At 40.8% G+C, this 27,363-nt stretch overlaps 1 protein-coding gene across 7 annotated transcripts in view; it reads right to left on the bottom strand.

Annotated features, from left to right (window-relative positions):
• The window catches only part of eif2ak4 (eukaryotic translation initiation factor 2 alpha kinase 4), a 160,777-nt gene that overhangs the window by 55,927 nt on the left and 77,487 nt on the right, over positions 1-27,363 (bottom strand). For 5 of the 7 annotated variants that reach the window (XM_041213972.1, XM_041213971.1, XM_041213965.1 and 2 more), the window contains 7 exons: positions 14,841-14,913; positions 11,104-11,145; positions 8,967-9,065; positions 6,830-6,952; positions 3,914-4,018; positions 2,270-2,333; positions 573-652 (listed from right to left, as the gene is read on the bottom strand). In XM_041213972.1, coding sequence (XP_041069906.1) covers positions 573-652; positions 2,270-2,333; positions 3,914-4,018; positions 6,830-6,952; positions 8,967-9,065; positions 11,104-11,145; positions 14,841-14,913 — 586 coding nt within the window. The remainder of the gene's footprint in view (positions 1-572; positions 653-2,269; positions 2,334-3,913; positions 4,019-6,829; positions 6,953-8,966; positions 9,066-11,103; positions 11,146-14,840; positions 14,914-27,363) is intronic. The other 2 variants (XM_041213966.1, XM_041213967.1) reach the window with 2 other exon arrangements.

Raw genomic sequence — 27,363 nt, forward strand, 5'->3', positions numbered from 1 at the left:
TTCCTGTGCGGGCAGGGGAGGACTCCCCAAATGCGAGAGTGCGCGAAAGAGCGCACATCTCCCTGAGGCTAAGTGCTACATCAGAGAGATCGCCAATAGATTTAGAAACTTGAAAAATAGAAAAATTTAAAAATCCTTAACATGTCCCCCTCATGTGACAATGTCACATGAGATGGGACATGTTAATAAATTTCACTCAAACTTTAATAAACCCTCCATGAAACCTCATCCTGCCGGTGGATGAGGTTTCATGTTTTTTCAGAAGCCCGCCAGGGCTCCTGGCCTGCCCGTCAGCCTTAAGGTTGGACGGGCAGGTCCTTTAATTATCCTGTCAATGGCCTCAATTGGCCATTGACAGGTCGGTGGGTGGACAGCTGATCTTGCTGTGTCCCCGCCTTCCTGAAGATTTAAATGGGGTGGGATAACATAGGGGGTTTCCCCCGACATCATCCCGCATCATTTTCGCATCGGCGAGCGGGCCCCATCCCCTGCTCACCAACGGAATAATTCAGCCCAGTAAGTAATCCTGGTATTTATTGACTATGTTCTTGATATATAACACAATGTATTACCTGGTTGTAGGAGGCTTTGGTGTTGCCCTGTACCTCAGGGCTCACGTATAAGGCAGTACCAACCATTCCAGTCAGATTCCCTGTAATTGAAACAAATGCTGAGCTGTAACTTTGTGTTATTCATAATGATTCCAGGAATCAAAGCAGAAATACAGAACTAGAATGGGGGATTTGGAGCTTTTGGATGCCATCCTTAACCCTTTTCCCATAATTGCTCCATGTCTAGTTATCTTGTATCTGTGAAGAGATTTGGAATCTTTTATTGTGTGAATGCGTTACAAAAAGTGCAAATTTGTTCATGTTTTAGTTCATGGTATTGCCATGACACCAGGGAACTCTTTATTCTTCAAACAGACTTTAACACCCATTTAAATCACTGGAACAGCCAGGCACTTGGCTTTACAGCTTAGCTAAAGGTCAACAATTCTGACAACACCCCTTCAATTACACACTGGATTATTAGTAACATGCAATGATTCAACATCTTTAATGTAAACTACACCCCAATTCTCTTCGCAGAGGTATAAGGAAAACAGTTACCAAGCTAAAGCAGATAACCAAAACTGGAGAGAGGCTTTTTCTTTTTAAAGGATATATTTAGATTATGCACCCATGAGCAGAATTTTCCCCCAGTCAGGGGGTGGGGTTCAGGAGTGGGCACGTGCAGGCGCGCCTCCAATCGGCGCCCCCATTTGGGGGCGTGCCGCCATTTTGTGTGGGCGAGCCAATTAAGGCCTGCCCGGCGTCACGCTATGCGCTCCCTGTGCAGGCGGGGGTGGGGGATTCCCTAATCCAAGAGTGCACTCTTTTGCGCATGCACACGAAAGAGTGCACCCATCTCCCTGAGGCTAAGTGCTGCCTCAGGGAGATCAGCGCCAAATTTAAAAATGTTAAATATAGAAAAATAAAATTTCCTTGACATGTCCCCTCATGTGACACTGTCACATAGTTGGGACATGTCCAACACTTTTAATTAAAGTTTTATTAAATTTTTAAACACCTACATGAAACCTCATCCCGCCCACGGATGAGGTTTCATGCTTTTTCTGAAGCCCGCTGCCTTAAGGTTGGACGGGCAGGTCCTTTAACTAGTGCAATTACTTTTTAAATGGCCTCAATTGGCCGTTGACAGGTCGGCGGGCACACAGCTGATTCAGTTGTGCCCCAGCCGACCTGAAAATTGAAATGACGCGGGGTGATGTTGGGAGTTTCACCCGACGTCACCCCGCGTCATTTTACGCGTCGGTAACTTGAATTCACAAGACACAAGGAGGCAAAGTTGCTCCCAACTCAATCAAACTGACACTTTAAAAAGCATCTCAGGCAGAGAAAAATTACAGGCAGCAACTTAACAGACAAGTGATATCCTCAAGAGTATCAATGTGAACAGGATTGACTGATGAAATACCAATATTAGCATTACCCTGGTAGACTGGATGAGCAATGGTCAGATAACTGACCTTGCAGGATTTCGACAGGCCCAGACAGTCCAGTTGGATAGGATTAAAATTTCCTGTTAGCCAAGTCACTGATTAATTGAACTCTTATTAGTCACAAACTAGTTCCTAACTCTAAATTGACCTGCACTGTATGGGCCACAAGGTGGCTTTGTGAGAGCTAGAACACAAGTCAGTATCAATCCATCCTCGATGCCATCCAGTGGTATCCTGACATGATGCTTCAGGAAACAGCCTCACCTGCTGGGTCAGGTTTGATAAAATGAATAGATCCACTGCCATCTGTTTCCTGCCTGTCACCTGCCTGTGGGAAAGAATATTTTAAAATCAAGGTTTTTATTTGTGGTTTCTTAAGGTAGACATACTAGGAAGAAATAGAATTTGCAGTATCAAGAACTTAATGTATGAGGAGAAATTATGGAAGTTGGGCACATTTTATTTAGAGAAGAGACCTCCAGGAATATAGGAGTAGGAGTAAGGCAGTTCAGTCCCTCCAGCATGTTCTGTCATTTAATCAGATCATGGTCAATCTATATCTCAACCCCATTCATCCACCTTTGGTCAATACGCATTGATACGCATACCTAATAAAAATCCATCAATCTCAGTCTTCAAAATTACAATTAACCCAGCATCCACATCCTTTTGGGGGACAGAGTTCTTGATTTCCATTACCCTTTATGTGACAAAGTGTTTCCTGATTTCATGCCTGAGTATCCTAGCTCTAAGGTTATGTATCCTTGTTCTGGATTTCCCCACCTGAGGAAATAGGTTATCTGTTTCAAATCCCTTTATCATTCTAAGTACCTTTTAAAATCACAGGAATACAAGCCAAGTTTAGGAAACTTGTCATCTTTTCTACTTTTGAGTAGAAATTACAGGCAGCAATTTAACAGACAAGTGACATCCTCAAGAGTATCAATGTGAACAGGATTACTGATGAAATACCAACATTAGCATTACTCTGGTAGACTGGATGAGCAATAGTCAGATAACTGACCTTGCAGGATTGCGACAGGCCCAGACAGTCAAGTTGGATAGGATTAAAATTTCCTGTTGGCCAAGTCACTAATTAATTGAACTTTAGTAGTCACAACCCAGTTCCTAGTTCATGAAGGCAGTTCATATCCCAGAAACTCAAGTTTTTTTTAAAAAATCAGAAAATCAGGAGGAAGAAGGGAAGTTTGTCAGAAACTTTTCACCAAAAACATAAAAGATGGGTAACAAAGTTCATGAGAAAGACACTAAAATGGACAGCATAAACATTCTGAGCGGATATTTAAAGCTTCTGGAGAGAAGAGATTAAGAGAAGACTGTTGGGAAGATTGCTAACATGGACTTGATCATTTGGCCAACAGCAGTTTCCTTTAACTAAACATTCTTAGTTTCTACTCATCTGAAATTGATGAGTGACCTCTCAGCTAGCAGGCCAGTCTGACCTAGACTCATCCTCCAGCTTCTAGTGCCAGCAGGCAATGTATCTTTGCTCTAGAGAGAGAGACAGATTCTTCCCAATAGATGAGGCACTTCACAATCTAACAAAACAAAGACAGTGAAACCCATCATAAGTGTACCAGATGGATGACAGCAATTGCCAGGAGGGTGACAAAGAATTGCAAAGTAATTGTAAAACTTTAGGCTACTAGGTGTCCTAGATTTTAATCTTTTAAAAATGCTTTTAAAAATTCCTTGATCACAACATATAAATTTAGTGAGTGTGCCACAGAACAACATCTCCCCAAAAGTATACACAGCAAACACATATCCATTCCCTAACACAGACATAACTGCACCACACAATGCATCATAAACAGAAAGTGCTTCCTTCATAATCTATCCATGTGAAACAGGTTATGTTTAATTCCTTTTCAAGTCACTTCTTACCACATTAGAAAGATGATCTGTGGCTAAGCCAAAATCTCCTATTTTCACGTGATCATTGGAATCCAAAAATATATTAACAGGTTTCAGATCTCTATGAATCATACCCTGAAATATAAAGAGGACAGAACAGCTGGTCAGGACAGGGTGAGCCCAGAGGTTCATCAGCAGAACTGGAACCCGCGATTCCTCATATCTTAGTCAAGATTCAAACTGGATTCAGGCAAAGCAAGTCTGGTTCCCTCTTTTGCCTTTCTCTCTTTCCCACTGAAAATGTTTAAATATGTCATTTCTGAAATTTCATGTTTTGCTTTTAAAACCATTACTCTCTCTCACCTTGGTCTTTCCCCATATAATTCCCATCTTCACATCCTTACGTCCAAGGAATGCAGGCTTGAACATTGAAGGCGGACGAATAGTTTAGACATTCATCACCAAATCTGGCTAGATGCACCATCTCTCCTGCTACTCTCCACTACAAAATATTTTTCTTAAATCATTCTTCCCTGTCCCCTCTACCCTCACCTCCAACACAAGTGCAAGGAGCTCACGGAATTCTCTCTCACTAGGATTGATACAATCCATTTAGCTGCCTCTTCCACTTCCCTTCCTTCCCTTGGACCGCCACGCTGAAGTTTCTCTAAGGTTCGCTGCCAGAAACCTAGCTTTCAACTCATGTTTTTCTCTCATTTCTCTCCAAGCTCAGCTATTCAACCCTATTCCCACCAAACTGCTGACTATCCGTTTTCCTTCCAAGCCTTCATGTTAGCCAATATTGTTAACAGTTTCCTCTCCTCAGATATTGTCCCTCTTCCTTTCAAATCTGCCATCATCACCCACCCCAAAAAAAAACATCCTTGGTTCCTCTGTCCTTGCAATCTGCTGTGCCATCTCCGACCTCCTTATCCTCTCCAAAGTCCTCGGACATGCTGTCACCTCCCAAATCTGTACCCATCTTTCCAAGGTCTGAAATGCTCAATCAAGTCTCTACCCTTACCATAAAACAGTTTTCATCAAAGTCACAAATAACATGTTATGTAACTGTGACCATGGAAAAGTATCCCATCTTGGCCTACTTAACCTGCTCTTGACTTGACCAGACTCGCTGCTCACTGTCTGATGCAGAACCAGACTATTCACAACCATGGCACCCTTTTTGACCCTCGGGTGAGCTTCCAACCCCATGTCCTCTCTATCACCAAAGTTGCCTTACTTCCAGCTCCATAACATTACCCATCTCCATCCCTGTTGCTGCTCATGTACTGCTTAGACCCGCATCTGTGCCTTTGTTACCTCTAGAACTAAATATTTCAATGTTCAAAAGCAAAATACCACAGATACTGGAAATCCGAAATAAAAACAGAAAATGCTGAAAATACTCAGCAGGTCAGGTAGCATCTGTAGGAAGATAAACAGAATTAAATCCTTCAGGTCTGTGGCCTCTCATCAGAACTGTAGACAAGTTAGCTTAGCATCAGTGATAAGACAGATAATGAAATCTTTACTCAAGGATGTAACAGAGAAACATCCAAAAACTGAAAATCAAGTCAGATTTTAAAAGGCAAGTTCATGCTTGACCAACCTTATTGAATTCCTTGAAGTAATAAAGAGTAGACAAGGGTAAAGTTATAGATTTAATACAGTTGGATTTTCAAAAGGCCTTCAATAAGGTACCACATAGTAGAATCATGACTACAATCAGAGCCAGTGGAATTAGGGGATAAATAACAAAATGGATAGCAAGCTACAATTCAGAAAAATAATGTAGTGATTAAGAGTAACTAGTCAACCTAGCCAAAGGAGAGGTGGTGTTCCACAGAGATCGGTGCTAAAACAATACAATTTACGTTAATGATTTAGATTTGAGAATCAGAAGTACAATTTCTAAAGTTGCAGATGACACCAAATTGGGTGGCATAGTTAACCCTGAGGAAGAATGCAACAAAATGCAGGAGAACATTAATAAAATTGCAGAAAGGATGCACAAATGGCAAAAGAATTTTAATATAAGCATAATGTGGTGTATTTTTGTAAGAAGAATTAGGATGTCACATGCTGCTTGAATATTAGGAGTCTGAATGGAGCAGAGGGGCAAAAGGATCCAAGGATGGGGTTACACAGATCATGAAACTTAGTGATGTAGGCTAATAAAGCCAAAAAAAGGCAAGCAAAGCACTTGGGTTCACATCTAGATGGATAGAATTGAAAAGCAGAAACGTTATGTTAGACTTACCCTCAAACCTTGGTTAGACCATACTTAAGTAATGTGCACAGTTTTGGGTCTTCATTTTATAAAAAGGCACTTGAGAAGGTGTGAAAAAGATTTACAAGGATGATACCAGAAATTAGAGAATATGCTCATCATGAAAGATTGAGCATGCTAGGTTATCTTTTTTCTAGCTTGATGAGGGGTGACCTGATCGAGGTCTTTAAGATAATGAAGTAGTTTAATAGGCTAGGCATAAGGGAAATGTTTCCATTCGTTGTGCATCCAATATGGAAGAGTGTTAAAAATATGGAATGCGGTGCCACAAGAGGTATTTGAGATGAATAGCATAGATGCAATTTAGGGGGAGCTAGATAAAACACATGAGGGAGAACAGAATAGAAGGAAATGTTATTAGGGTCAGATGTAATGGGGTGGGAGGAGTCTTTCGTGGAGCATAAACATCGACATTGATCAGTTGAGTCGAACAGTCTGTTTCTGTACTGTAGACCTTACTCTCTAGCTATGTAATTTTTAGCTTTATGGTCAATGCACTTGCCTTATATTTCTGCACAAGTGGTTTTAACGGTCATTATTCCTTTCTAACTTCTAAACTGGATCCCTATGATGTGAACTTTGTCAAAAGCCTTTTGGAAGCTTATATACATTAGATATCACAGATCCCTTATAAAGAGCCATTCAGCAAAACTAACCTGTTCATGGATATAAGCTAGTCCATCAAGGATTTCCCGGAACAGCCTCCAGAGACGATTGATATCTCTATGCAGTCCCTGGTCAATTGTGTCTCGTAATGTGCTTTTCTCACAGTATTCCATCTGAAAGAAGCCAAGAAAATAAGGTCTATCATTTGCAAGTCATGTAGCAATGTTTCTGTATATTCAGCAACTTGGATGCAAGTCACTGGGTGGTCTGCAAGGCCATTTATTTAACTGAATTATATCCACAAAATCTCACAGCTGCAACTCAAAAGCAAGGCAGAGTCTCACCATCACAATTATTGATCTCTCAGCCATTTTGGCAGATGGGCTACGCTTCATAACATGCAAAGATTTTTGGTTACAAAATAGTAATAACGGTATCTTATTCAAGAAATCACATGCAACCCAAAGGCTGAATTGCAGTGTAATTTACACTAAAAATTTCATATATAGACTAAGTAATCAGGTTAAACGCATGTAAACATCGAACGACCATGTAGTAACAAAAATAGACAAAAAGATTCAGCAGGTAACAGGGAAATGGTGGATGGGATATTACAAAGGGTAATGTTGAATTAAAATTATAATAAAATTACAAACCAATACACCATTTCTACATTAAAGGCACTGAAGAGTATATAAATGTCATAATTTAAGTACTGCATTGAGGACTCAAACCATGTAAAGAATAGGGCCACATCAGTCTTGCATCTTACAGGGTTGAATTTAATCAAACTTCTGAGTTGCCTTGATTGTTCTGGGCTTGGTGGGGTAACCAGTTCTTAATTTGTGTAGATTGCATAAGGGATTTCCCAAACTTAGCACAAATATTAACTCTTCTTGTTTGTAGACTTTTGAGCTTTGCGACATGAAGGGCTTTGTCATACAATTTGTACTGAGGACCTAAGATCAATCTCAGTGTGCACTTCTGTATTCTTTCGATTCGGGTGGTTTGTGCGTGTGAGAGGCCAGGGGGCCACACAGCGTAACTGACCAAGGTAATGTAGCTGGTTTACATTAACAACAGGTCATAGGCAGGGAGTGTAAAAGGGATGAGGGATCTGAGAATGAATATCTATTTATATTTATACTCAAATACTTTGTTTCAGATTTCCAGCATTCGCAGTATTTTGCTTTTATCTATTTATATCCATCATTTTTTAAGCATACCATTCACTTGACCACCACATTTCAAGTCAGCTTGAATGCGTATACCCAGGATTTTCAAGGTCTTCATCTCTGTCAGGGTATAATTGTTTAACTTTATGTCAAGGGGCACATACTCATGTCTACTGAATTCCACTCACATGACCTTACTTTTAGCGCAGTTGTAAAGTTACTGTATTTCTTTTCTTGGCTGTGGAGTTATTGTATTTTTAATTCCTTCCTGGAGGGGTGTATCTTGTTGTCTGGAGAAATTTTCTGTAAATCTCCTCAAGACTTCTCCCATCCAGCTACCATCTAAACACCATGTAAATGGCATCCTGGCAGCCAATCAGGAACTCCACCCCTACTCCTCCCAAGGAAATTCACAACTGCTATGTCTGGCAGATGCAGGAACTATTTCATCTGACCTGACCTTCCACATGGCCATACTTGCCTTTCTGGTTTGTGTACACAAAGATAGAGAGAAAGAAAGATAGATGGCGAAAAAGAAAGAGGTAATGAAGTGGTTTATCACATCTTCAGAATGTCCCAAATTGCTTCAGAAATTAATTACATCTGATCTGTAATCACTTATGTTGATACTATAAATGCTGTTGTCAATTTTCACAGCATGATCCCAGTTAATCTGAAATCTACAATGTCAATAAAATATATCCAGTCGGTGTCAGGCACGATTCATGGCACAGGAGGGGGCTTAAGTTGTTCCTTTCCAAGTGGTAGGTGGCATGGTGCATTGTAACAACAAGCAGTCTTCAGCACTGAATCATCTGACTTGAGTAAACTCTTGTTCAGATTACATACATATGTTACCTGAATATACACATTGTGGGTATAGTATGTTACCTGAATATACACATAGCACAAAGTCAGGGTCATGTATTACCAGAACATAAATATTGCACAATCTGGAGTACAGTGTTACTTGAATATATAAATAGTGTAGAGTCTGGATAGAATCTGTTACCTGAATATATAGATAGTGCACTGTCTGTGGTAGCAGTATGACCTCTGCCTTCTCCATTTTCTCAATGTCAGGATTCTTTGCATTTGCAGCTTCCCTGCCCTGCAGATCAACAATCACAGAATATACAAGACATTATCAGATTGCAGTTAAAGTAGTCTGACGCATTAACTAAAACATAAATTACATTCAAATTGCTACGAGAATGAGAAAGAAGGGCACATTCTTGCTAAGGTGCAGGCAGCAGACAGATAAATATTAGATTTTTTTTTGCCTATCTTGTCACCTGTCAAAATGCTGACTCATGCAACTGTATAGTGTCATAGGTGCCAATTCACCCTCTATACTTTACAAAAGAAACCATGTTTCATGTGCAAGTTCAGACAGGTAAGCACTAGTTAGTAGCTCCAACCTGATGGATATTACATCTGGTCCTCATCTTATAGTAACAGACATGGACTTCATCAACAACCACTGGACAACAGGCAACTTCACAAATGACTTTTCCCTCTAACTTGAGATCACTTGAGCTCCAAATATGGAACCTCTTAGTCAGTATGACTCAGCCTTTACCAACTAAACCATTAGAGGAGAGGGGGAACTTTGTAAAATAAATTCTAATCAGTGCATTTTTACTGAGAACCCAAGACCAAGTACTTGTAGGTCCAGGACATCACCACAGTTGTATAAAGTATGAAAGACAATGTAAATTAAGTAATGGTGACTAGACAATAAATGCTGGCATTGCCAAAGATACCCAGGGCACATGAATGAATTTTAAAAATCAATGAGAGGAGAGAGTGTCATCACTACCTGCCTACAAGAACTATAATCCTGAATCATTGAACTTTTAACAGTTGAGGCCTCAGAGAACTTGTTCTTGGAAACCTCAGCTGAGGCTTCTTGCTTATGTTACCTCTGGGGAGTGGCAAAAGCCTCCACTCAATAATACATCTCCCTCCCAGAATAGCCTCCATCATGATCTCCCCCTGCCCCAACCCCACCTGGCCTCCATTATAATCTTCCCCATTTTGCTCACCCTCCACACTGCAAACAACCTGGTCTCAATTGGCTGGGATTGTTCTTATAGCACAGAAGGTTAAGGGGACATATTCAAAATTGAGATGTTTTAATAGAGTAGATGGGGGAAAGTTTTTACAATGATAGGAGGATTAGTAATTGGCAAAAAAATCCAGGAGTGAAACAGGAACTGTTTTTAACGATCTGGAATGCAGATTGAAAGCTGATTCAATAGTATCTTTCAAAAGAGAACTGGACCATATATTTGAAAAGGAAATATTTACAGGGCTACAGAAAAAAGAGCAGGGTGGTGGAACTAACTGGATTGCTCTTCCAAAGAGCCAGCACAGGCTCATTGGGTTGAATGGACGCCTTCTGTGTTGCATGCTTCTAGGCCTGATTTTAGCCTGAAAACAAGTTTTGTGCGGGAGAGCTGCTGAGAGGTCTGGAAAATCGAAAGAACTGATTTCCCAAATGTCCTGCAGAATTTAGCTGCAGGGCTCATTTAATTAGGGTTCCTGCCCAGAGACTGTCTGATTGACAAACTGGAAGCTTTTTGGGTGGAAAGTCAGCTTCAGAGGGTCAAAGCCTTTAACAGTAGGTATTGAAGGAGTGAATGAGAGGTCGTAGGAGTAAAGGCATTTACCTCATGGATTCAACACCTCTCACCTCCTTTAAGTTGCAGAGTCTCATGACCGTGTCAACATGAGTTAAAATTAGAATCACTGTTAAAATACAGCTTCATGATATTTAAAAGACCAACAAACATCCAATGAGCAGGTTGATTATCCACCCCTCATTCCACCTCCATGAAAAGCTCAAATGGTCTGGTTCAGTTCCTGTTCCAGGTTTTTTACATTGTAACCTCTGACACAACCCCAACCCACCTGATTTGGGGAGTTAAGTTTCAACCCTAACATTTTCTACAGGTATACACACACACACCTACTTCCTGAACGCTTCTGCCTTAGATTTTCATGAATTCTTATTACTTTCTTATGGGATCTGGCCATTTGGGAAACTATTCACAAGTCATTGCAGCTTTATGTACATTGCACTTAATTAAAATGTTTTGCCACTACAGCATTCAATTCTCACAGCACTCATTGCATTCACATACCAGCTCAGAAAAGGATGAGAAGAAGACAATGGGTCGGAAGTCCTAAAGAAGAGAGACAGCATCATTATAAGATGGTGCCCAAATGGGCACAGACAGTATAACCTGAACCATAAAGGTAAATCATCCAATGTTATAAATACAAGTGGTTGCACCAGAGCTGATCTTGTGGTCTGGGATGGCACTTGATGTTGGTTGCATCCAGATGGCTACAGACAATTTGCCAATGGCGACAAGTCAACTCTAACGTAGCTGACATAGTACCTGCTTCATAACAGTATAGAGCCTCAAACTAAACTTCATTTCTGGTACCCAAAATAAATCTTCCAGAGAAAAGGTTTTCTAACTCCACCCTTCCAGTCTGGAGAGGCCATCACTCACTGGAATATAAGTTCAGGAGTGCCAGAAGCCTTCTGCTGCCACACACAAGTGAGGATTCTTTGCGTGCAAGCCTAGACAATGAAAATCAATGGACTGTTCAACTGTGCAGGGCATCGTGGCCAAGTCCAGTCATGTACTCAACAAACCTCCACATAGGGGACCATGAATTGTGATCACACATGAAAGGCTATCTGAGTTTTGCTCTCCCTAATTAAAAGGTGCAGCAACTGAGATCAGCTAACTCAGGTCGGCAATCAAACGTAGCCCATATGGCCCAGTGCTATACTCTGGAATCTGTTTAAACAGCAGTTGCTGTCAACACATTAAACATTCAAAAATTTGGTGTTGTGATTTCATCTACTGTTTAGTTTTGTCAGATGGGATTTTTGGACAGGAGGTTAATACACCAAAATAAAGCTGATCAAACAAATGGTTGAAACTCTCACACTTTATACACTCGCTATCAAACAAACCTAGCTCAGATGTAACATGAGTCAAATATAATTATATATCAGCCAGAGGAATATTGAGAATACTGTGTTCCAGCTCCAAGCTAACTATGACAGCTTTGCACAGCATGGTGGGAGCAGAAAACCAGCTTTTAAAATGGATCTCAAATTCCTACCATGCACTTACATTGGCAACTGAATGTACCAATTCCCATAACTGTGCATTGGTGGCCGGACACCATCGCTACAATCTCCACCACTACTGTTATCACAAAGGCTTCCCTTCACAAATGCAGTGACTAAAATGTGATGGGTCATGAAAATATAATCATTTTCATAATATTATTGTGATTTATCGTAAAGGTAGATTAATAGTGGGGTTTGGATTAGTTTCTCTGTGTGGATGTGAGTGTGGGGGATTTAATTGAGTTAGAGACAGCTAGCCTGGAGCTTTTGAGTGTTCAAAAGGTTTGAAATGCTAAATACATAAACATTGCTAAGTTTTAGAAAGTGAAGTGTAAGGAACATTTGCATTTTCAGATACACCAGAGTTGTGAATTTTAAAGAGGTGGTAAGGTGTTACGCCTAGCCATGAAAGACTAAGCCAAAAAGTGTGTTTATTTTTCCCAAAGATTACTGATAATACGAGTACTATGAAAGATTTTATATTATGGAAAAAGTAAATTTGCAAAGGCATATTGGAACAATGGGATTTACGTTAAAAAGGGAGAAACATGTTTAAAGGAGCTGAGGTTGTGTATGGGGAAGGCATTCTAAGATCTAACAAGTGTGAAAAGCCTCTAAGTATCAAGTTGCTACCTACAGGAACCGAAGCTAAGAAAACTCATTGTGAATATCACTGTTCAGGGTATTGTGTGTTTTGCCTGGATCTGTTGAAATTTATGTTTTTTTACTGTTGCCAGTTACACACTGGAAGTCAGATTATTTAGGGGAGCTAGAAGTTAGCAGTAATTTGTAGACCTATGTATGTGCTTAAAATCATTTATTTTATTAATAAATGTTTGATTTAGTGTTGTAAAAGCCCTCAAGACTCAGTGGACTTATTATTTTTGAATTCAAAGCACAAATCTCGAAATAAAAATACAAATCATAAAAACAATTGTGGCAACTGTTTCAAGTTTCCCTCTGGGATTTGAGCAGCTCAGCATTTATCATCCGCTGAGCCATAACAAATGCAACTCTGCCTGCAGAAGATGAACAAAAAGGGGTAGAAAAGATAGGGAACAGGGCGGTAAAGGAGATTGGAAATATTTGCTCATGTCATGGGTAAATTCCCAAGTGACCTATTTCATATTGTAACTTCTATGTATTTGTCAGTGTATACATATACTTGCTTAACCTCAACATCTGAGATTCAGCCAGTTCTACATATTCTAACAAGTGTGTGCATACATTGAATATACATAGAACCTATAGTTTTAGATTTCTAACCTAATTTAAAATGATGAAAAGCTTGTTGGTATGTAAGCACCTTTCAGCTCTTCCTGTTCTGCCCCCACCACAGCTACAGTGAGAATGGCAACTTAGTGCTAAATTACATGCAGTTTTGATTGGTACAAATAACTACTTCAGAAAAAAGACAACTGCAAATAGCTGATTCCACTGCAAGATTAATTCCTGGATGATCCAGCTTTGAATTCCAGATGTCACGTGTTTCCAATAACTGTTCAGTCTTCTCCTGTTTGTTTTACCTAGGAACACTCCAATGACCAAAAGGTAATGACTTCCTGCTGCTCAGTTCAGGCATCATTCAAACCAGGTCCCAGAGTGACTGAATTAATTGCAGCATTGGGTCATCTTTCTTAGCTTTTATACTGACATCACTAGGGATCTCACTTGGATAAAGTACTGAGACCAGGAGTGTAAAGAAAGCTGAATATCAACAGGCAGCCAGGAATATAAGAAGCCACAGGGTTCTGGTCATTTTGACTGTCTATTAATCCAGCTCGTTCATGCTATTAGACACAGTAATACTTCTGAGTCACATCTGTCAATATTGTCATCCACAGTCACTGTTAAAACAAAATTTCAGAGAATGAAGTAAAATCTGAACAACAGGGACAGGGCAGTGCAATGGCTGTAATCCGTAACAGTCTGACTCAAGGCAGAAATGCCCAAATTGAGCCAAGCTGACTAAATGCACAATATATAAAGGCAAAATACTGCAGATGCTGGAAATCTGAAATAAAAACAAAAAATGCTGGAAAACTCAGCAGATCTGGCAACATCTGTGGAGAGAGAAACAGAGTTAATGTTTTGAGTCCATATAACTCTCCTTCAGAGCTGAAGAGAGGTAGAAATGTGATGGGTCTTATACTGTTGAAGGGGAGGTGGAGATGCTGGAGCAGGTGGACAAAACAGGAGGTCAGGGATAGGTGGGGGCCGAGGAGAGATCTGGCAAAGATGTGATGGACACTAAACAAGGGGACTGTTAATGGTAGTGTTAAAGATGAAAGAAGTTGCCCATAGTGGCATAAATGTAAGATAGCAGAGTGTGTTAATAGCAGGACAAGGGTCAGCACTCTGTGAAAGCAAAATATAAGAACAAGTTACAGATGGCCCTGTAGGGAGCTGGGGAAAAAAAATTCAAAAAGATCAAAGTGGAGGACAGAGCTCATAATCTGAAATTGTTGAATTCAATGTTAAGTCCGGAAGGCTGTAAAGTGCCTTATCAGAAGATGAGCTGCTGTTCCTCCAGTTTGCATTGGGCTTCACTGGAACATTGCAGCAGGCCAAGGATGGGCATGAGAGCAAAATGGTGAATTGAAATGGCAATGGTGCTTCATGCTCTCATCTGGTCCTGGAACAGTTTATCGATTTTGTTGAGTTTATCCAGCATTTTCTGTTTTTAAATGCACAATATTCATGAGTAAAATACTAACTCCTCACCACAGGGCCGTTGTTGCTGTTTCCAGTGCCATTCTCAAAGATGATGTCACTGTCTGAATCAATGTCAACTGGTCTGTGGAAACAGAACAAATTTAATACAGAATTCCATGCACTGTTGGCAAACAAATAAAAGGCTGAAATGAGATCCTAAAAATGATCAAAACCACACCCCACCGCATTATAATTTTCATGAATTTAATCACAACAGACATAATTCTTCAAGCAGTTTGACACCCACAATCCCAATACTTCAAGCACAGATATTGCTGGATTCACTGTGCTACATTAAGCAGTTTTATGCCACTGTAGCTCGTTTTGTGATGGCCTTATTTCTCTCTTTGAAGTAGTCCAAAGCAAAGGTGAAAACATAGAATTCTATCCTTTGCACTGGCTTGATGGGTACATGTCCCAGCAAATATAGTACACAGTTGTGCAGAGGAGAGTTATTGTGCACTTGCATTCATGGCGGCTAATATCAGCTAGAAGGGTGCTGAAGTGCTTCTTGGCTGGGCTGGCAGAAGGAAGGGTCAGGAATCAACCAACCTGGATCATTGTTCAATGATACCTGGTGCAAATTCACAAGGGCAGTTGAACATTACATATAGGGATTCAAGACCAAGTCTAATCTTCAGGTAAAAGTTTTTTTTATTTGTTCATGATGTGTGTGTTGCTGGCTAGGCCAGCATTTGTTTCCCATCCCTAATTGCCCTGGAGAAGATGGTGGTGAGCCACCTTATTGAACTGCTGCAGCCCAAGTGATCTAGGCACACCCACATTGCTGTTAGATAGGTTAGAGTGGTTAAAGGGCAGGAATTGGATCAGGAAATTAACTTAACAGTCATACAAATCTTTTATATTTCCATTTTGAGATTTCCATCATATATAAAATTTCTATGTCTATACTTATGATGAAAATTGTTGAACAACGACTTTGAACAAGAGTGCTGGGAGTTGGGTAAGTTAGAGAATCTTAATCTCTTCTGAAAATCTACTTTTGTTTGTATTTAACATCCAACTGAAACTTACTGTTTAAATTCTAAATTTCATTCAGGCTTAAGCAGGGATATACAAGCTCCCTACTGGAGAATAGTTGAAGTTAGTTAATTAAGGAAACCAACTTAAACTGTTTTTCCTGCTACTGGAGCTCTCAGTGCGACTGAGTACTGCAATGCAACTTTGAACAGGAGTGCTGGGATTTGGGTGAGTGAGGGAGTTAGGGGAAGGAGGTGCTCCTTTGCTTTTTCTAACTTTTTCACCCTGTAGGAATTGGTTCTTGCTCTACTACTGGGGAAGAAGCTAGCTTTTTGCTGAGTATTTGGTAAGTATACAGTAAGTGGTTAAGGTCTATTCTATTCGTAACGTTTAAAATAGTATACAAACTGGTGGTTAGGTTAATAAAATATATAAAATAGGAAAATAATTGAATAAAATAATCAAATAGTTAATTAAAACACATTAAGGATGGCAGGGCAGGTGATGTGTCCTGGGTGCCATTGTGATCTAGGGCAAACACGTCTGCAATAACTGTTTGCAGCTCAAGGAGCTTCGGCTCAGAGTCATTGAGCTGGAGGCTGAGCTGCAGACACTGCAATGCATCAGGGAGGAGGAAAGTTATCTGGATACTTTGCATCAGGAGACAGTCACACCCCTTATAATAGGGTCTTCTGATTTGGTCAGTGGTCAGGGACAGGAGGGTGTGACTGCTAGTGAAGCAGGTAAGGATACCCAGAGGGCAAGAGTGCAGCCTTTGCATTTGTCTGACAGGTTTGAGGTTCTTTCAGCTTGTTTGGTTGAGAGTGGGGTCTGCAGGTAGATGAGCCGACTGGCCATGGCACCATAGTACAGGAAGCCGTTCAAGTGGGGGGAGCAAAAAGGAATGTAGTGGTAGTAGGGAACAGTTTGGTGAAGGGGATTGACACAGTTCTTTGCAGCAAAGGGTGAGAGTCCAGAAGGCTGTGTTGCCTGCCTGGTGCCAGGGTTCAGGATGTCTGCTCAGGGCTGGAGAGGAACTTGGAGTAGGAGGGGGAGGATCCAGTCATCGTGGTCCACGTAGGTACCAACGATGAAGGCAGGATGAGGAAAGAGGTTCTGCATAGTCAGTATGAGGAGCTAGGCACCAAATTAAAAAGCAGAACCTCAAAAGTAATAATCTCTGGATTATTACCTGAGCAATGCGCAAATTGACATAGGGCACACAAGTTGAGAGAAATTAATGCATGGCTCAAAGACTAGTGTGGGAGAAGTGGGTTTTGATTCCTGGGACATTAGCAGCAGTACTAGGAAAAGTGGGGCCATACTGTTGGGACAGTCTACACCTGAACCATGCTGGGACCGTGTGTTCTAGCGAACATAACTGGAGAAGTAGAGAGGATTTTAAACTAAATAGTAGGGTTAAGGGATCAAATTTAGGAAGGTGTGGTAAATCAAAAGAGTGGAGACAAGGCAAGAGAGAACGGTACTAATATGGGAAATATTAAACAGACTGTGACAGGGAGAGTACAAATCTAGGAGTAAATCAGCAGATAAGGTTAGAGGTTACAAAAATAATAAAAAGACAAAACTAAAGGCTCTGTATCTGAATGCACGTAGCATTCAAAACAAAAGATGAACTGATAGCGCAAATAAAAATAAATACGTACGATCTGATAGCCATTGCAGAGATATGGCTGCAGGGTGACATAGATTGGGAAATTGAAGGGTACATGACATTAAAGAAGGACAGGAAGCTAGGGAAAGGTGTAGGGGTGACTCTGTTAAATATTGATGATATTTGATGATAGAGAGAAATGACCTAAGTTCAGGGAACCAGGATGTAAATGCTGCTTGGCTAGAGATGAGAAATTATAAAGGCAAGAAGTCACTTGTGGAAGTGGTGTACAGGCTCCCTAACAGTACCCGCACAATAGAATGGAGTTTAAAGGAAGAAATAATGGGAACTTATCAGAAAGGTACAGCGATAATCATGAGCGATTTTAATCTACATATAGAATGAAAAGATCAGATAGGCAAAGGTAGCCTAAATGAGGAGTTCATTGAACATTTTCAGTTCCTTAAAACAGCACATTCCAGAGCCGACCAAAGAGCAGGCTACACTAGGTCTGGTATTATGCAACGAGATAGGGTCAATTAATGACCTCACAGTGAACGCATCCCAAGGTAACTGCGATCATAACATGATTGAATTTTACATTGCATGAGGGAGAGCAAAGTGGGTGCAAGACTAGTATTTTAAACTTAAATGACGGCAATTATGGGGGCATGAAAGCAGAGCTAACTAAAATGAATTGGCAAATTAGGTTAAGGGATAGGTCACTGAGATGCAGTGGCAGACATTTAAAGGGATATTTCAGGATGTGCAAAATAGATACATTCCGATGAGAAAGAAAAATTCCAATGGGAAGACCCACCATCTGTGGTTTACTAAAAAAGTTAAAGATAGTATCAAACTTAAAGAAAAAGTATATAATTGCGCAAGGATGGGGTAGCAGGTCAGAAGATTGGACAGAATATAAAAATATAATAAAATATAAAAAACAGAGTATGACATATTAATGAGGGAAAAATTAGAGTACGAGAGAAAAGCAGCTAGAAATATGGAACAGATAGTACAAGTTTCTATAGATATTTTAAAAAGAGTGAACAAAGTAAGCATTGGTCCTATAGAAAGTGAGCCTGCGGAATTAATAATTGAAAATAAGGTAATAGCAGATATTTTGCATCGGTCTTCACTATAGAGGTTACCAGTAACATTCCAGAAAAAGCTATAAAAAAAAGCAGGAAATGGAAGGGAGGGAGAAGCTCAGGAAAATTACAATCACCAGGGAAGTGGTGATGGGCAAATTGTTGGAGCTGTGGGCTGACAAGATCCCCAGTCCTGTTGGACTTCATTCTAGGGCCTTAAAAGAAGTGGCTAGTAAGATAGTTGATGCATTGGTTTTAATTTTCCAAAATTCACAAGATTCAGGGAAGGTTCCATTGGATTGGGAAATAGCAAATTATTCAAGAAGGAAGGGAGACAGAAAGCAGGAAGCTACAGACCAATTAGCTTAACATCTATCATAGGGAAAATGGTGGAAGCTGTTATTAAAAGATGTCATAGCAGGGCACTTGGATAAATTCAAGGTAATTAGGTAGAGTCAACATCATTTTTTATGAGAGGGAAATCATGTTTAACCAATTTATTGGAGTTCTTTGAAGAAGTAACATGTGCTGTGTGTAAAGGGGAACCGATGGATGTAATGTACTTAGGTTTCCAGAAGGCATTTGGTAAGGTGCCACATCAAAGGTTATTGTGGAAAATAAAAGCTCATGGTGTAGGGGGTAACATGAATAGAAGATTGGCTAGCTAACAGAAAGCAGAGAGTAGGCATAAATGGGTCATTTTCTGGTTGGCAAGATTTAAGGAGTGGTGTGCCACAGGGATCAGTGCTGGGGCCTCAACTTTTTACAATTTATATAAATGACTTTGATGAAGGGACCGAAGATATGGTTGCTAAATTTGCTGATGATATAAAGATAAGTAGAAAAGTAAATTGTAAAGAGGGCAGGAGGAGGCTACAAAGATATATAGATGGGTTAAGTGACTGGGCAAAGAAAGATCTAGCAAATGGAGTATAATGTGGCTAAATGTGAAATTGTCCATCTTTGCAGGAAGACTAAAAGAGAAGCATATTGACTAAATGGTGAGAAATTGCAGAACTCTGAGATTCAGACGGTTCTGTATGTCCAAGTGCATGACTCGCAAAAGGTTAGCATGCAGGCACATCAAGTAATTAGCATAGCTAATAGAATGTTATCATTTGTTGTGAGGGGAATTGAATACAAAAGTAGGGGGGGGTTATACTTCAGTTATGCACAAGATTGGTGAGACCACATCTGGAGTCCTGTGTACAGTACTGCTCTCCTTATTTAAGGAAAGGTGTAAATGTGTTGGAGGCAATTTAGAGAAGGTTTATTAGACTAATACCTGTGAAAGGAGGGTTGTCTTATGAAGAAAGGTTAGACAGGCTAGGCTTCTATCCTCTGAAGTTTAGAAGAGTAAGAGGCAAATTGACTGAAATGTATAAGACCCTGAGGAGTCTTGAGAGGGTGGATCTGGAAAGGGTGTTTCCTCTTGTGGGAGAATCTTGTTTAAAAATAAAGGGACACCCATTTAAAGCAAAAATGAAGATTTTTTTTTCTCTCAGATGGTAGAGAGTCTTTGGAACTCTCTTCCTAAAAGGCAGTAGAAGCAGAGTCTTTGAATATTTTTAAGGTTCTTGATAATTTTTAAGATTCTTGATAAGCAAGGGGCTGAAAGGTTATAACGTGGATAAATATGAAGTTATCCACTTTGGTAGGAAAAGCAGAATGGCACAGTATTATTTAAATAGTGACAGATTGGGAAATGTTGATGTACAAAGCGGCCTGGGTGTCCTTGTACACCAATCACTGAAAGCAAGCACACAGGTGCAGCAAGTAGTCAAGGTAGCAAATGGTTATGTTGGCCTTCATTGCAAGAGGACTTGAGTACAGAAGCAAGGACATCTTACTGCAGCTGTGCAGGGCCTTGGTGAGACCACACCTGGAATATCAAGTGCAGTTTTGGTCTCCTTACCTAAGGAAGGATATACCTGCTATCGAGGAAGTGCAGCACAGGTTCACCAGACTGAGTCCTGGGATGGCAGGATTGTTGTATTAGATGAGATTGGGCTAACTAGGCCTGTATTCACTGGAGTTTAGAAGAAAGAAAGGGGATCTCATTAAAACGTACAAAATTCCAACAGGCTGGAGAGACTGCATGCAGGATGATGTTTCATCTGGCTGGGGGGGGTCTAGAACACAGGGATACCATCTCAGGATATGGGGTAGGCCATTTAGAACTGAGATGAAGAGAAACTTCTTCACTCAGAGGGCGGTGAACCTGTGGAATTCTCTACCACAGAGGGCTGTGGAGGCCAAGTCACTGAATATATTTAAGGAGGACATAGATTTCTAGACTGTAAAGGCGTCAAGGGGTATGGGGAGAGAGTAGGAGTATGGTGTTGAGATAGAGGATCAGCCATGATCTTGCTGAATGGCGGAGCAGACTCAAAGGGCCGAATGACCTACTCCTGCTTCTATTTTCTATGTTCCTATGTTACCAGGGGTATGTGGAACTGAGGTTGGGAACACAGAGTTGAGATAACAAGCAGATCAGCCATGATCTTATTGATGGTGGAGTAGGCTCGAGGGGTCAAGTGGCCTATTCCTGCTCCTAATTTGTATGCTCATATGCTCAACTGGGTGGAGGGTGCAATTACAGAATGACATGTTTATATGGACAGTAGAGTACATGGAGTAAAAAAAACACTTAAGAAAGTAAGGTGTTGGACACTTTGAATCCAATGAGCATAATCAGGCAAAGAACAAAGCTTTTCTGCTTATACAATTTGGAATTTTGTTTTGTTAGAACCATATTCACAATTCACTCAAATTCTTTAAGTATCAGAAGGTTTGTTTCCAATATTAAATAAAATCTATTAAACTTAATTTAAATAGGATTAAATGACATCAGTGGAATATAAATCAGGCAAAGTATAAAACACGTGTCCAATCCAATTCTGTCATTTTGTGTTGAGTGGCTTTTGGTTACAATTAATTCTTGATTGACAAGGGAGTCAAGTATTATGGGGGAAGACAGGAAAGTAAAGTTGAGGCCACATTCAGATCAGTCATAATCTTATCAAATGACGGTCAGACTTGAGGCACCAAATTCCTGCTCCTAATTTGTATGTTCCAATGTACCCTAATCAAAAATAAATACCTCCAATTTTGGAATTGTATTGGGTGAGTCAACATTCATGAATATCTTCAATGTGACCGGTTTTGAGGATCTCAGCTGGAATATTCATCTCCATCACTGACTGACCAGCTGTGCATTTCCAGCACTGTATGCTAAGGATGTTGCAGTACACTCCAGGGCACAGAGTCACAGAGCATCATCAGCACACAGGTGGGGGTGCGCAGTCTCAGCTAGGCTGGACAAAAATGGGCACAGAACTTTAATGTACTGCTCTGCCTTTACACCATCTGGATTTCTGCTGGTCAAACCTAGTATTACCACCCAATCACATCAAACAAAAGTTGTTTCTTTAAGTTCTGCTTATACAATGAAACAAATGGTAGCACTCAAGTAAGAACTCTTCGCAGTTACTCGCTGCCACCAGTGTAACTTACCTTCTGTTTATTTTATTCAGCTTACTGTTCCACCATTCAGTGGATGTTCCAAACACTCGAGATGGACTCTACTGTAGCCATTAATTTAACAATCCAGCATACACTGATTGCTAACATAAATCACAGGAAGACATTCATTCACTTCCATTTTAAAATGCTGCCTCTCTTCTCCTATCCAACTCTCCACTCTCCACAATGGCTTCTGCATAAATGACAAGTTGCCATTCATATTTCTGTAAAGTGTAATAACTAATGTGTGAAACTTTGTCTACTTGGACTGTGGAAGACACTCCTATAGCACTTGTCAAAGTGTTATTCTCAGTGAGGGTTCAAGCATGTTTAAAAACTGCAAATTGACATTATATAAACAAACAGTATAGTTTTAACCAACTAGACTATTACAAACAGCACCCAAAACTGAGAAAAACAAAAAAAACTAAATAAAACAGAAGAACAAAACCTTCCAGTGCAGACCTTTAGAATAAACCAGCAGACTCAGGCAAACAAAAACAATTACAAGGCTCTGCACTCACCACAGGCACTGTTTGTCCTGAGAAGAATTCAGCTCCTTAGTAACACTCACGGGTTTTCACCATTGCTCCCCCAACTTTAAGAACGTGGTTATGTAGATTACTGCTTATGCTAAAAAAATTGCAGCTTAATATTTATGATGCAACACAGTCCCCCAATTAAAGATTTTGGCTTACATTAAGCAGCTGACTGGCGTAATAGGATATGCAAATACACCAGATTCATACTGGACCTCCCATAGCTTCCAGCAGGCAGGTCAGCCAGCCACACTGACAGCAAATTGCTGCGCAAGCTTGTGAGGAGGTCTGGCAGCAAACCCTCCTCATTACAGGCAGCAGAAAGCATGGACCTACCACAGAGCTTAGTGCGACCTACCACACTGTTTAGTGCTGAGGGAGGCCACCCACAGAGGAGAAGGTTAAAAAGAGGACAAGCAGGAGCTGGCTTCACAGATGCCTGAATTGAATTGCTGTCAAAATTGTAAATTAGAAGGGTGTTTTTACCACCCATCCCCACTTCATCTACAAAAATTTTATTGAAAAAAAAACTTATTTCTAATATATATTCTTGTTAAGAATTTGTGCATTTCATTCTTCTCGGGTAGCGTCCCTGTGACCCACTAGGTGAAAAAAGGACCCACAACGGTTTTACGCTATTTGCAGAATTCACCATTAACCAAGAGAGGGAGAGAGATGAACAAGAATGGAGAAAGGCAGTCAGGCAATGACGAGAGAATTAAGACATGAAAATTAAGGAAATTTGATTAAATAAAAGCTAGATTGATATTAGGGCAATTTGAACAGAGGGCCCTTTTTCACTGACAGGTAGCTTTCATTTTAGTTTTGCTTCTTTTCAGTGTTTTCCATTCCTCACCAGCTAATACAGGCTTTTATTTACATACAAAGTAGCATTCTTTGCATGCGTTTTTTTTAAACTCATTCACAGGATGAGTGTATTGCTGGCTAGGCCAGCATTTATAGCCCATCCCTAATTGCCCTTGAGAAGGTGGTGGTGAGTCGCCTTCTTGAACCACCACAGTCCACGTTTGGGTACATTCACAATGCTGTTAGGTAGCATACACACAGCAGCCCCTGTGCCAGAGGTGGACGGAGTAAACGTTTATGCTGCTGGATGGAATGCCAATCAAGCATACATCCTTGACAAACAAATGTTGGCAGTTATTCAATCAGAGACATCGCTGCTGAGCCAGAACCAAACCTCACTTAATCTCCATACATGCTCCCTTTCCAACAGGGGTCTCTGCATATCAACCAGGATCAGGAGCCGGACAAATTATTTTCCCCCTACCCAACCCAAGCATGTTACGTCCAGTTAAAGATGAAAGTATCTTTTTATAATGTTTCAGGTCATCTCAAAGCAATTCACAGCCAAGTAAGTTTGAAGGGTTGCCACTGTTGTAATGTAGGATGTCGTTGCAACCAATTTGCACACACAACAAACAGCAAATGGGGTAGCAAGAAATAAAATCAAGTTTATCACTCGTGCCATTATATTGTACAGGCAATAGCCAATAAGACAGACTCTTGGCATTGGAAACTTTGTTCAGCTACAATGGCTTTAACCAGGACTGCTGTGACATAACTATCTGTCCAAGTAAATACGTCACAGGTTTCCTGGAGCGACTTCTCAGATCAGCAGTGATGGAGGCAGATGTGCATTTAGCAACCAGCAGCAGCCTGGTCACAAAGGGCCCGGGATTTTCATAATATTACGTTTAATATATTAATCTATAAAATTCAAACTAATTATTATATACTGAATACTACTATGCTGCTTTATTGCTGTTTGGTTTTTGTTGGCATTTGGGGTCAAGTTAATATGCAAGTGTTAAAATGGGGTCGTATTGAAAAGTAGCCTGGGAAGTGCTGGCCTAGATTATATGCTTAAACCTTAAATGGGGTCTGAAACTACAACCTCCTGACTCAGAGATGAGAGGTGTGACCATTTGAACCAAGGCACCTCAACTATTGCCCTGGCCAAGATCAACTAATTCAGCACATACTGGGTTTGAACCTTGGACAAAGTTAATTAGGGTAACACTGGAGGGTGCCACTGATCATATGAGGAAGCTTGGATTAGTTTATAACAATAACCTGAGCCAGCTCGGCATTCACCATGTGCATACTTTTGATTTTGTGCTCTATGAGCTGACAGCACATCTGACAGCACTGTTGACCCTCGTGACTCACAGGCGAGTACAAACAACAGATATAACTTTCACATATTTAAAATTCAATGATTAATCTAGAGATAATGATAAGGGTGATGATCAAGCAACCACCAATCTTAATTTGTAATTTCCATGGAAAAGGAAAATAAAAGAAATAGGTTCAGTACCAATCCATAGGGCTCTCGTCGAGCTGACTCCGCCATTCAAAACTATCACAGCTGATCATTGGCATGAGCTCCATTCCACTCACCACCCCCCCACCGCCCCCCCCGCTCCCTATATCCCGACACACTAAAATCTGTCTATAATGGCCTTGAACACATTCAATAACGGAGCATCCACAACCATAGAGTCATAGAGGTCGACAGCACAGAAAAAGCCCTTCAGCCCATTGAGTCTGCGCCGGTCGAACAAGTACCTAACTATTGAAATCCCATTTTCCACCACTAAGCCCATGGCATCACAAGTGCACATCAAAATACTTCTTAAATGTTATAAGGGTTTCTGCCTCTACTTCCCTTTCAGGCAGAGAGCTCCAGATTCCCACCACCCCCTGGGTGAAAAAATTCTTCCTCACATCCACTCTAAACCTCCTGCCCCTTACCTTAAATCTATGCCCCCTAGTTATTGATCCCTCCACTAAGGAGAAAGGTTCCTTCCTGTCTACCCTATCTATGCCCCTCATAATTTTATACACCTCAATCATGTTCCCCCCTCAATCTCCTCTGCTGTGGGGAAAATAACCCTAGTCTATCTAATCTCTCCTCATCACTAAAACTCTCCAGCCCAGGAAACATCCTGGTAAATCTCCTCTGCACTCTCTCTAGTGCAATCACATCCTTCCTATAATGTGGATTCCAGAACTGCACACAATACTCTAGCTGTGGCCTAACCAGTGTTTTATACAGTTCCAGCATAACCTCCCTGCTCTTATATTCTATGCCTCAGCTAATAAAGGCAAGTATCCCATATGCATTCTTAACCATCTTATCTACCTGTCCCGCTACCTTAAGGGACTGGTAGATATGCACACCAAGATCCCTCTGATCCTTGGTACTTCCCAGGGTCCTACCATTCATCGTGTATTCCTGTGCCTTGTTTGTCCTGCCCAAGTGCATCACCTCACACTTCTCCGGATTAAATTCCATTTGCCACCGATCAGCCCATCTGACCAGCCCGTCTATATCTCCTGTAATCTAAGGCTATTCTCCTCACTATTTACCATCCCACCAATTTTCGTGTCATCTGCGGACTTACTGATTAACCCTCCTACATTCAAGTCTAAATCGTTTATATATACCACAAACAGCAAAGGACCCAACACCAATCCCTGTGGAACCCCACTGAGCACAGACACGCAGTCACAAAAACACCCCTCGACCATCACCCTCTGTTTCCTGCCACTTAGTCAATTCTGGATCCAATTTGCCAAATTGCCTTGGATCCCATGGGCTCTTACCTTCGTTATCAGTCTCCCATGCAGGACCTTATCAAAAGCCTTCCTGAAATCCAAGCAGGCTACGTAAAATGCATTGCCCTCATCTACATACCTGGTCACCTCTTCGCAAAATTCAATCAAATTGGTCAGACATGTCCTCTCCTTAACTAAACCATGCTGACTGTCCTTGATTAATCCCAGCCTCTCCAAGTGTAGACTAATTCTGTCCCTCAGAATTGTTTCCAATATTTTCCCCACCACTGAGATTAGGTTGACTGGCCTGTAGTTCCCTGGTTTATCCCTTCCTCCCTTCTTGAATAACGGTACCACATCGGCTGTCCTCCAGTCCTCTGGCACCTCTCCTGTGGCCACAGAGGTATTGAAAATTATTGCCAGCGCCCCTGCTATCTCCTCCCTTGCCTCACTCAACATTCTGGGATACATTTCACCTCGGCCTGGAGAATTATCTACGTTTAAGCCTGCCAGACCACTTAGAAACTCCTCCCTTTCCATGCTAATTTCTTTAATTATATCACACTCCTTCTGCCTGATTCCCATACCCACGTCGTCCACTTGTGAACACCGACACAAAGTATTCATTTAGAACTCTACCTACATCTTCGGCTCCACACACAAATTACAACTATGGTCCTTAAAGGGCCCTACTCTTTCCCTAGTTATCCTCTTACTCTTAATGTACTTGTAAAATAATTTTGGATTTTCCTTTATATTACCTGCCAATGTTTTTTCATGCCCCCTTTTTGCTCTCCTAATTTCCTTTTTACGTTCCCGCCTCCACATTCTATGCTCCTCTAGGCTTCCCGCTGTTTTGAGCCCTCGGTATCTGCCATAAGCCTCCCTTTTTCTCTTTATCCAATCCTGTATATCCCTCGACATCCAGGGTTCCCTAGATTTGTTGGTCCCATCCTCTGTCTTTACTGGAATATGTTGGCCCTGTGATACTCTCTCTATTTCCTTCTTGAATGAGTCCTACTGCTCTGATGCTGATTTACCTAAAAGTAGCTGTTCCCAGTCCACTCTGGCCAAATCACATCTGATCTTGTTAAAATCGGCCTTCCCTCAATTTAGAACTCTAATTTCTGGCCCATCCTTGTCCATTTCCATAGCAACCTTGAATCTAATGGAGTTATGATCACTATCTGCAA

Source organism: Carcharodon carcharias, chromosome 20 (genome assembly GCF_017639515.1).
Source record: "Carcharodon carcharias isolate sCarCar2 chromosome 20, sCarCar2.pri, whole genome shotgun sequence".
NCBI classification, from domain to species: domain Eukaryota; kingdom Metazoa; phylum Chordata; class Chondrichthyes; order Lamniformes; family Lamnidae; genus Carcharodon; species Carcharodon carcharias.